Consider the following 12,064-nt stretch of genomic DNA (forward strand, 5'->3'; position numbering starts at 1 on the left):
TCCCCCCCCCCCCCCCATTGATTTTTCTAAAAATATTTTTGTATGGTGCATGTGCAGAGCAGTGTACACCCCAGCCCATTCCTGGCTTCTACAAGACGTTGTAAATGATCTGCGGAGGGTGTTAAGCTGCCCATATACCTTACAACTATCGCACGACTTTCATTGTGCGATGGTTTTAAGGTCATTAAAATTTCCTACGACCTGCCCATCTTGGACAGGCAGATCGTACTTGCAATCATCGCAAGCCCTCCACAATGATTGCAATGCTGAGCGGTCAGTGTGCACTTGCGCACACCGCCCCATGCGTCTTTCATCTTGCGATCGCGCTACCAACCCGCCGAAAATCGTACGATTTTCGGCGGGTTTTCTAGTATGCTCGTAAGAAGAAAGTCGTGCGACCGTACAGTAAATGCGGTTGCACGCTGCCCTTACACCTGCCGATTATCGTACGATCGTGGGATCACCTGCGATTATTGTACGATAATCGTCAGGTGTATGGGCACCTTAAGTTCTGTGTGCATATGCAGGAGTTAGATTACCATTGGCCACCCAATGGCTGAAGAGGATTTCTGAGAACCTGGAAGCGTTGTTGACAGAGATGCCGGTGGTGAGGGACGGAGCTGAGGACTAAAGGTTAATCCAGCAGCTCTGGAGAAGGACATACTTGTAAGGTAAGTGTGGCCTGTACATACTTGCACATAATGGCAAAAACAAAAAAATCACAAAGCGGGTTACTTCTGTTTTCAATCGCTTGCCAGGTTCATTTCTGTCTTTGTATGATTTAGGAAACTTCCCTACACTTCCTGTCCCAGAGACACAATAGGGAGTTAACAGGGGTGGAAAATGAGTATTGAATCCAGGGGACAGTGATACATTTTTTGGAGCCAGCTCCATTGACCACAACTAGGCAAAACCTCAAAAGTTAGGCGCCAGCTGTGATTTTTAAAGAGCATTGGCTACCTGCCTCCTGGGTGTTGTCCAGCCTGTAGTTAGAAGAAGATCTCCAAAGAGAGACGAGTGTCCCTGTTGGAAGTTTTCCCCTTACCTCTTGTTCTGGGGAGGATTTTCTCTCAATTCCTTTATAGTGATAATGTTCACCAGTAAATCTCTCCAGTGAGGACACACATAATAATAAAAAAACTTGAGGGTCTTACCCTTCCCCACTCTAACCAAAACTAAAAAAAAAAATAGGGTGCCTAGAAATACACCTTAACGGGATATTAAAGTCAAAATGTTTTTAAGCTATATTAAATGGTGATTAAATCACTTATCATAGATGCTGCTTCCTGATGTTTAAAGTTTTTTAGTTTTCTGCAGAATCAGTTGGTCCTCTGATCATTGACCCCGACATCCTCTTTTAGGGTCACTCCTTTTCAATTGCAGGGTCTTATGGAGCCACCCTTGCCTGTGCTAGTAAGCTGTGCGTGTCTCTACAAAGACACAGCAGGACAAGCCATTCCCTGCTACACTCTCCTCCTTCCTCCTTCTTTCTGCAGGGTAGTAAATGGGCAGCCGTAGATGGACTTTGCTGTCTCTTGTGATCTATTACTGGACAGGAAGTTTATGGAAGCTGAGCTGTGAGAGTTGAAGTCAACTATTGGGGAACATGATGATTGCAAGTGTTGTGCTCCCATGATGTCTCCATAAAGAGGACCTGTCATGTAAATTGGCTATCACATAGGGGGCATTATCTGAATTCATTATTGAAAAAAAAGTTTGAGAATGTAATACCAGTTTAAGGCAAAAATTTTAAAAAGATTAAAAATGAATTTAAAATTCAAAAGCCTGCTCGTTGTAGTTAGGACAGGTTCAGTCATCACATTCCCCAAAGAGATCATTGTTCCTTGGCATGTTTCTGCTTCTTGATGACTCCTTAGTCTTGTCACTTGACCGTAGGCTGCCAGAAAAGAAATGTCAAGTTGACCTACAGCCTTCCTTTATGATTTAGGCTCAGGTTCTTAATAGGAATGGTCATTTTTATAACAATAATAATAATTAAAAAAAATCTCTATATTTATATTATACATTGTGTGCACTATTATTAGGTAAGTGCTATTTTTGAGTATTCATTTCATTATTGAACAAGTACAGTGCTTTTGGTCAATCCAAAATATTAATAAACCTCAAACCTGAATATTTAAGAAAGTAAAAGTGAGATTTGGCTTTCTTAGGAGAATATCTATGTGTGCACAATTATTGTATACTTGGAGTGGAGAAGGATTAGACCTACTGCCAGATTTTTATTTTTCAATACTGCTTTTATTGGTACAAATTACAACAAACATTTGTACTCAGAGCAATAACAAAGTATAACACTATAGAACTCCCGACATCTGGAGAGAATCAAACAAGCAATAATCCAACATCATCCGTGCCTTAATGAGAATAGTGGTATGTAATATATTGTGTGCATAATTATTGGGTAACTATTACTATGCAGGATTATTATACAACAAAATGGAAAACGAACATTTTTTTCCCATCTCACTTTTATTTTCATCTGTTTAAAGTGAGAATAATAAACAACTCAAAATGTACAAATAAACATTTCTGACATTTTCAAAAACAAAATCAGTGACCAATGAAGCCCCCCTTCTTTTCAATAACAGTCATAAGCCTTCAATCCATGGAGTCTGTCAGTTTCTTCATCTGCTGACTATCAACCTTTTGTGGAGCAGCAACCACGGCTTCCCAGACACTGTTCAGAGAGGTGTACTGTTTTCCTTCACCATAAATCTCCCATTTAAGAAGAGCACAGAAGTACTTTGAGTATGGGGTTTAGGTCAGGTGAGAAAGGGGGCCATGTCTTTCTTCTTTCTTCTTGAAAGCCCGTACTGGAGTACTACAATGTATGTGATGGAGCATTGTCCTGCATAAATATCATGGTCTTCTTGGAAGATGCAGACTTTTTCCTGTGCCACTGCTTGAAGAAAGTGTCTTCTAAAAACTGGCAGTAGGTTTGGGAGTTGATTTTTTTTTTTTTTTTAGTCCATCTTCAACCCAAAAAGGTTCAACTAGTTTATATTTATTATTACCAGCCCACTAGTACCCCACCTCCATCTTGCTGGCGTCTGAGTCGAAGTGGAGCTCTGTGCCCATTACAGATCCAGCCACAGGCCCTTCCATCTGGTCTGTCAAGGGTCATTCTCATCAGTCCATAAAACCTTTGAAAAATCTGTCTTCAGATATTTCTTGGCCCAGTCTTGATGTTTCAACTTATGTGTGTTGTTCAGCGGTGGTCAGGTTTCAGCCCTCCTTACATGTCTCTGAGCACTGAACACCTTGTACTTCTGGGCACTCCAGGTAGGTTGTGGTTCTGGAATATGACAGCACTGGAGGATAATGGGTTCCTGGTAGCTTCACATTTGATTCTTCTCAAATCTTTGGCAGTTAATTTGCGTCTTTCTTTCTCAACATGTTTCTTGTGACCCTGTTGATTATTTGCAGCAAAACGTTTGCTGGTTCTGTGATCACGCCCCAATTTCTTAGCAATTTTAAGAGTGCTGCATCCCTCTGAAAAGCTTTTTACAGTTTTTGACTTTTCAGAGTACGTTGGTCCGTCCGTCCGTTGTATTCGGAAAAGCTGAACAAAAAGTCTATGGACCAAACTGTGGATACTTTTGAACAGGCTCATTGTGGAGATGATGTGAAGCGGTCTCAGCTGGCCAGGCTGAGCCGTAACGGCTGTTCGTGCTATGATGGTGCCCCCGAGTGTTCTGAAACGCAATGTGGCTGCTGGCAGGAGGAAGGTGTCACATCAAACGGAGCGCTCCTTTTTTTTCTGTTTATTTGCTTTTCATACAGGACTCCTCTTCCTGTTTAAGGAGACTGCACACCAACCATCAGCACCCACATTCTCCATCACCAAGTAGTGCGCATAACAAACTTTTACATTTTGCTTGTGTTGCTTGAGACGTTCCCTACTCCTTTCTTCCTTAACCTATCTCGAAATTCTGCCTACTACTGGGCTCGAGGTAGCAATTCCTGTTGAGTAGACTGTCCACTTCAGCTGGCTATCTGTTCTCTGGGTGACCAGTCTCCTCAACACCTCCATCTAGTTCTGCAGGGCACGCTTATACCTTCATAGTAGATTGTTCTGCCAGATTGTAAGTACTGCCTGTGTTCCCATAGAGGAGATTTCTCTTCTATTTCTGTTCTTCCACTTCTCACTTGGAAAGGAAGGGAAATCTGCCTGATAAGGACACTGCAATATAATCCTGGAAGATGTTCTAAATCTTCCTCGCTTTGCTAGAGAATGTGTTCTTATTGCTTCCTCTGTCCATGTTGGGGGCGGTGTTGGTTCCTTACTCCCTGTTCTCTCGCACCCAGTGGAAAGAGGTTCACTTACTTTCTGTTCTAACATCCATTTAGTAGGAAGTAAGAAAAAATCCCCCATATAAATTTGGATGAGAAACTTAAACACTCTGCTAAACTGAAAGGGGTTACATTGATCATTAGCGATAGCATCAAGGTTCCTTCACTCATTAAGGGGAACATATATTAAAATACATGCATATTTTGAAATATTATTATGCAGCCTTGCTCAGATGCTTCTCTGCAAGTGTATTGCTTTTCAGAGGGCAGTAAAGGAGTGTCGGCCTGGAGTTCAGGAGGTGATACTGCTGCCTCCTGAATTCCATATCTCTTTCTTTTTGTTATCCCAATGAGGATTTTCAGTCGGTTGCAGCGCAGTCCCGTTGATTGCAATGGCACCATCTGCCAAACACGACATCCTGCTTAAAAATGCTGAGACGACGGAAGACATTGTGACCCTGGGATGTATACAACCCTGAGCTGTGACTATTTTAGCTTTAAGTGGGCAGTTGAGGGGGCAGTAAAAACACGGATCAACAGCCTGTAACTGCCACCTTGCCACCCATCTGAATGAGGCCTTAGAGAAAATTGTGATGATGTAGACATGCTTCTTTTTCTCCATCCTTCCTTTTTTTAATTTCTTGCTTTAAATGTAGAGCTGGCTCATTGCAGCTGGCTCAAGAATACCCTGGAGCTTGGGTTAAAAGCTCCTTTTAAAATGGCCTCCCTCCTCCCAGATGGAACGGACTTGCCCTATAATTTTATATGAGATCTATTGGATATGATGCAACATTTTCTAGGTCCCTGTGGTCAGCTTCCATTGGATTACGTAGCTCCCATGGGAATGGGGCTAGAAGATAAAATGAGGTTTTAACAAAAAGGTTGTTCAGGAGAGTATTACATTTATATATTACATAAACTAACACAATTATGTATTCGTACTCATTCTATTTAAGAAAAGGAAATGGGTACATTATTTAAAGATAGATCCTATGAGGTTACAATATTATCTCTTCTGTTCCATTAGACAAATCTTAAATTTAATTTGTTGAGAATGGGGTTTAGGTTCCGCTCTTTAAATGGTGTTATGTCTCCATTAATTTTTGTTATATACAGTGTGAGAGTGTGTGTGATGGATATATAGCTTACATGATAAATATTACAAATAATTTATACCGCAACTTTTTGTCACATTACCTGTGCCATCATCCAGTGTTGCATGTGGTTCTCGGCTTCCAACCATTTGCAAGTTGTAGGCTCTGCAGCCAACCATTCGGGTCCTCTGTCTTAAAGGACTAGTGCACTTGTTGCTTGGTGTTTGAGCATCGTGGCAGTACACTAGTTGACGGACCCCATGTGTCTCCTGAAACTTGCATCCTTTTTCCCAAGGATCCCTGTGACCTACTGGTATACCCATATTGCTTTTTTTTAAATGCATGTTTTTTAAACGTTTTGCAGGCGTTTAACTTGAGGCATTTTTCTATTTTGGCCCAGTGTAAAGCAGTAGCATCTGTGATATTACACAAAAACCCCTGAAAAATGCTCAACACTTGGCACATGGCGTACGTTTTAGGACATTTCTAGTGAGGTCTATAGGGACAAAAATGCTCAAATCTGCCTTTTTTTAAGAAGCTTTTCCAGCCCACAGGCATTTTGCTGCAAACGACCAAATGCTCAGTATGAACAGGGCCCATAGAAAACAATGGGATGCCTTGTGTTGAGCATTTTGTATCTTACCGCTACAAAACACCTAGGTGTGAACAGCACCTAAGAGGGGATTTCGCTTTGGGGAGATTACCTCTCACTGCCTGTTGTGTCTATGGTAGAGGATAATTCTCACAAATGGGACATAGATGGCCACTGAAACAACTTGGTGGGAATTTTAATCCTTCCTACTCTGTCCAAAAAAAAAAGGCTTGGCTTTAGATACTTTAGCTTCCTCTAATAGGCCAGAAAGTACTGTATCTAGAACCACTGCTTTATAGCCCAGGTACATCCTAATATAAAAATATAGGAAAGGGTATTTTGCTAGAACTGTGCATGCTGCTGGGGGATCAAGGAGTCCTTTGCATGCTGCACCAACTGCTTAGAACCCAACTAAAATCCTGCAATTTCTAGTTCTGTACCTCCGTATGTTATCATTTTGAATTCGGATATTCCTTAGAGCATGTTTATTTCTTAAAGTGACACTTAACTCAGGCGCTAAAGCTTAAGAATACATTCAAGTACCTTAACTAATAACAAAAATCTATCTTATTTGTGTATCGCTCAGCTGTAGATCCTCAAATCATCTCTGAATTGGTGCTGACACTGTCCTTCCTTCTGGAGGGTGGCTACTTTTGTTCCCCATGGTCCCTGTGTGTGTTGTCCAGTAGCTACCACTCCAAGCTCACTACCATGATGGACTACAATCTCAATATGAATTGGCAAACTAGAGACTGTACTCCATCACGGCAGTGAGCTTGCAGCGGTGGCTACTTTTCAACTCACACAGGGACCATGGGGAATAAAAGTAGCACAGTAATTGTTCGGTCTATAGTGGAAAGGATGGTGTTTTATAAATGACCTCTACGTTAGACAGCGATGTGGGTTCTCACAGTATTATTATTATACAGGATTTATATAGCGCCAACAGTTTTTTTTTTTTTTGGATGGAGTAGGGAGAGTCATACTGATCGTCTGCTTTTAGTACTTCTGAGTTACTGACTGGAACAAGTATGCCTGAAGCTAGAACATCCAGTCTGCATACTTGTTCCATGATAAGTGAAGTTGGAGATCAGCATGACAGCCAGGAAGCTAGTCTCTTATCCAACATCTGTAGCGTGATCCTCCTTTTCATACGTAGGCGCGTGCTTACATGAAGATACGTGTGCTCGCGGGGGATTTTAACACATTGTTTTCCTTTTCTTTCACATTTATTTTATTATTTTTAAAAACATGTTTTTAACTTTACTTGCTATCACCTAGGGGGCGAACAAGCCCCCCATGTGGTAGCATATTGGCAGTGACAGGTACTCCTTTAAGGTGATACTGGGGGTCCAAAAGCCACCTAGTATCACCTTTACAGTTGAAATAAGCGATTGAAGTGCAGATCGCACCAGTTTATTGCTGGGCTTCAGGAGCCCAGCACTGACAGCTATGGGACCGGACGTGATGTAATCTGCTTCGCTCCCGGTCCCATAGTACGGGGAGGGGATCGGCGAACGGAGGTTCGCTGATCTCCTCCCCAGCTTCCTCTAATTGACCTTTTACAGAGCCCCACAGAAGGATATGGTTTAGTCACTGCTCTGACCTGTGTACATGTGTGTAAATTTCAGCTTGAGTAATTGAGCTCTGTTAACAGTGTTTATTTTTTTTTGTTCAGGAGGTAGGGAGAATTTGGAAATGTAAAAAGCATCCTAAATCCCCCATAAATAAATATATCGTGCTCTGTGTCTGGTACTGTTCCTAGTTAAAAACACAAGGTCTTATTCGTTGTTATATGTCAGAAACTAGAACTAAATCAACAAGATTGTCATCCCCATTCTTCCGGTATAGTGCAGGATGATGATAATAATGAGCAATTACCATAGAGATTGGTGAAGGAAGGCCCTTTAATTGTTTTGCAATGGAGTCCCATCATGCATGGTTCTGTCCCCCTGGTTTATCCCTTATTTAATAAAGTACAATTGCAGTAAAAAGTATAAATTATATTTGTAACATTTGTTGCGGTATTATTTTTTTTATATACCGGTAGTAGGCACATTTCTGTCACAGGATTTGTCAGGAAATGCCTTGCTTCTCAGTAGCGCTTACTGTCTATTTTTGATGCCAAGTCACAGGCAGACAAAATAATAAAAGTCAAAGTAACTTGTCCAAGGTCACAAGTAGCCCATGCTGGTTTCAGACTGCATCACTGCAAACTTTCAATGACTCTCTAACATATGAGCTTTTTCTCTTGCTGCTACATAAAGTATATTGCTTTTATGTGCTCTTAATATTATATACAGAAATAAATAAATCACTGCACAGTAGGCAGAAACATGTTTTAGACAAAATTCATCTGTGGTATTCAGGACTCCATAATTCATGTGATGATAGTTTATATCTTGAATGAGAGAAATGTAGAAGTATTCATGTTTTTTTTATGTAAATCGCACTGTTAAAGGAGAATTATGAGGTGAGTGATTTTCACTCACCTCATAGTTCTAGCCGACCTGTGACAATGAAACTGTCACAGGTCGGCTCAGTAGATCGGGAGGTGAGCGAACACATACCTGCGTGCGCTCACTTCTCGATCCTGTGCCGGCAGAGAGCCGTGACAGGGGAGGGACTGGATTCCCCCCTCCCCTGTCCGATCCTCCAGCGCTGACTGGCGGAACGGACGGGGGCGGGTACAGCTAGCTCTGCCTCTAGATAGGCAGAGCCAGCTGTCGTTCACGCAGCTGGGTGGATCCAGACATAATTGTCAGGATCCGTTCCGGCTGTGGCATCTCAATATACCGCGTGCTACAGCTATACTGAGCTTTGGGTGACGGGAGGACGCCAGTTTGTGTCCTCCCGTTACCCTTAGGAGAACTATGGGGAAAAGCCTTAACCCCATAGTTCTCCTTTAACTCACATTGTTACTTGTAGAGAACTAAGGACCTGACACCCCAACAGGCTTACAAGGCGCTTACAGGTAGAGTGATCACTGGTAACCTATTTAGTATATATTGGTGGTGAATGGAAATAGAAATACTTGTAAGTACTTGGCAAGTACCAGTACTCGTACTCACAAAACTGGTATCTGTGCATCCCTTTATATTTATAAAAACAAAATCGTACATTAAAACAGAGATGTACAAATCCCAGGAGCTCAGTGTGTTCCTTACAAATGACAGCTGCCTCCTAATTTTTGAATTTTTCTAGGGCTGCAACAACTAATCGACATAATCGATTATAATCGATTATTGAAAAAGTTGTCAACTTTTTCAATAATCGATTAAACTAGACTAAATTCATACAAGCTCAAAGAAAATATACAGACTCCATGCAGATTCTGTGGAATTCCAATTCACAACTCTGCACTGCAAGGCATCAATTAAACTGTGTTTTTATTTTTGTTTTGGGGTTTTTTTATGATGTATTTGTGGGTGTAAAAATGTCTTTATATGTAATGTTATAATTTAAAATTAAAAAAAGTATTAAAGCTAAAAAAACAAACAAAAACAGTTTACAGTGTGATGGGGTTCCTATAGGGTACATCAGTATAATGTAAAGGGTAACTGTACTTTTACTAAAAAAGTTCCAGCATCATCCCTCCCCAGGTCTTCGGGCCAATTCACACCAGGCGCTGTGCTAATCACACAGCGTCTGGTGTGTGGTGCCCGGTACAGTGCCGCTGCGCTGATCTTGGCACTGTGTACTTTTTTTTTCCCCAGAACTTTATTGAAATGTCACAAGTGACGTTTCATTCAGTTCTACTTCTACTGGCACACAGGGCTGAGAGTCGGTTGTACCGCATCACTTTCTGCTGCAATGAAAAAAGAGTAAGGCATGCCTTACTTTTTTTTCAGCACACACCATCGCATTCCTACCGCAATGCGATGGTCTGAATGCCACCATCTGTGACAAGGCAGATTGCCTTGTCTTGCGTTTGGGGCTGTGGTGGAAACAACATCCAGCGCCGCTCCAACGCACGTGGTGTGAATCGGCCCGTACACTTATTTGACTCCATTCCTCCAAGCTCTTTGCTGGGCTTACACACTTCTTCAGAAGATTCCTGCCTAGTTTCTTTTTCTGTGTGTGCTGAAAGCTCTATTCATTCCTATAGAAAGACCATCCATTGTTTGTCCACCCGTGGTGGACGATCTTTGTTTAGGAATGAATAGAAATTGCAAGAAGAGAGGGGGATGTGTCACTGTTCTGACTCTTTTTCAGTTCTGTGTTTAAATGTCATTTTGAGCTATTGAGCTCTGTAAACAGGCTGCTATCTGCAAAGCTCAGCGTGGAAGATTTGAAACTAATTATAGAGCTTAGTCCACTGGCTGAAAATGCAACTATACAGTAATAATATACTTAAATAAATCTGACCCATTTGTTTTGCTGTTATCTACACTTCTGTTTTAAATAGAGGACTTGTGTAGCTAGAATATGCAGGGTTTATAGCAGGGCTCAAAATTTCACGTCCTGAGCTACTAGCCAGGCCTTAAGAGTTACTCGCCACCAGTTGCCCCACCTAATCCATACCCTTCCCTAGCACTAACTCCGCCCCTAAACACACCAGCGCTGTAATGCACGTTACAGAGGTCAGTGCTGTAACGCACATTACAAAGCTCAGTACTGTAAGTAACGCACATTACAGAGCTCAGTACTGTAACACACATTAGAGAGGTCAGTAGTGCACGTTGGCGAGGCCAGCGCTGCACCGCGCGTTGGCGAGGCCAGCGCTGCACCGCGCGTTGGCGAGGCCAGCGCTGCACCGCGAGTTGGCGAGGCCAGCGCTGCACCGCGCGTTTCCAAGGTCAACAGTATAAGGAAGAAAGAAAAGGGACTTACAGTTCATTTAGGTGGTATTTAGGTGCCCTCTTCTTTCTCCTGGTGGTGGTCGTGGGGAAGGGGGGGGGCACAACAGAGCTCCTCCATCTACCGACACAAAACTTTCTTTTCACGTCCCACGCTGCATTTGTTTCTGTCTGTCCAATAGTAACTCTGCATAGACTGAGAGGCTCAGCTGGCCTCTCAGTCTATGCCAGCTGAGCTGGGCGGAGGAAGCCTGCAGGTGCCTTAAGGAGCCGAAGACAGCCGAATCTGATTCTCCTCCTCTTTGGACGCGGCCGCTACAGAGCGGGCCAGGAGGAGTGAACACAAAGCCAGTGATCGCCGCTCGGAAGCGGCGGTAGTGTTCGATTGCAGGTCCTGCCGGCGGCGCACCCCCTCCATGGCATTCCACTCGCCCCCACGCAATTTTCACTCACAAATTGCGAGGGGGCGAGTGGAAATTTTGAGGCCTGGTTTATAGCATACCTCTTGGTATGGCTTGTGTGCAAGACATCCCCATTAGTGCTTTTTCCAGAATGCTGAAGTCAGGCAATGATGTGAACAATTTCTCTGCTCGTTTATTGATGTGTGTCAGCTTTTTTGCCTAGTAATTGAATTCTAGAATGTTAAACTTGGTTAGTATAAGCCACTCCGAAATTAATTCTAAATATTTTTTATATATTTTTAGGAGGTTACAGCGAGCAGCCGTCACTATGTAGACAAACTCTTTGATCCTGATCCACAGAAAGTTCTGCGTGGAGTTGTGTGAGTACCATCATTTGTGAACCATAAAGTGGACAGGTTCAGAACCAGAATCTGTCCACTTTTTACAGCAGAGAACATTTTTACTTTCGTGTTTTGAACCTTCTGTAAGATTTTTATTTCTCATATTACCTAATTTACTTACTTTACTTGCTCCTGCATGTCCTTACTCCCTCTCCTTTAAAGTGTACAGTATGTCACGCTAAAACATTTTTTTCTTCGTTCTGGATAGAGTAGGAAGGGGTTGGAACCCCTGTCAAGTTTATACTGCTATCCAAGGCTCCAGTAGAGGGAAGTGAGAGGAACACCTCAACAGCAATACAGAGACAAAAAAAAACATTTTTATTTATGTAGAGTAGGGCAAGCCTAGAACACTTGTCAGATTTTTATTATCTCTGAATTTCAGATTCCTGTGTTGTAAAAAATGTTTTCATTGGCATACACTTTAAAGCCATGGTCTCAAAGTACCGGTATGCGGGCCAATTGC

General features: G+C 42.3%; 1 protein-coding gene across 1 annotated transcript in view; it reads left to right on the forward strand.

Moving 5' to 3' along the window:
* Positions 1–12,064, forward strand: part of ARMC8 (armadillo repeat containing 8) — a 111,631-nt gene that overhangs the window by 8,318 nt on the left and 91,249 nt on the right. The window contains exon 2 of the mRNA XM_018553911.1: positions 11,504–11,580. Coding sequence (XP_018409413.1) covers positions 11,504–11,580 — 77 coding nt within the window. The remainder of the gene's footprint in view (positions 1–11,503; positions 11,581–12,064) is intronic.

Source organism: Nanorana parkeri, unplaced genomic scaffold (assembly GCF_000935625.1).
Source record: "Nanorana parkeri isolate BGI_ZX_2015 unplaced genomic scaffold, ASM93562v1 scaffold134, whole genome shotgun sequence".
NCBI classification, from domain to species: domain Eukaryota; kingdom Metazoa; phylum Chordata; class Amphibia; order Anura; family Dicroglossidae; genus Nanorana; species Nanorana parkeri.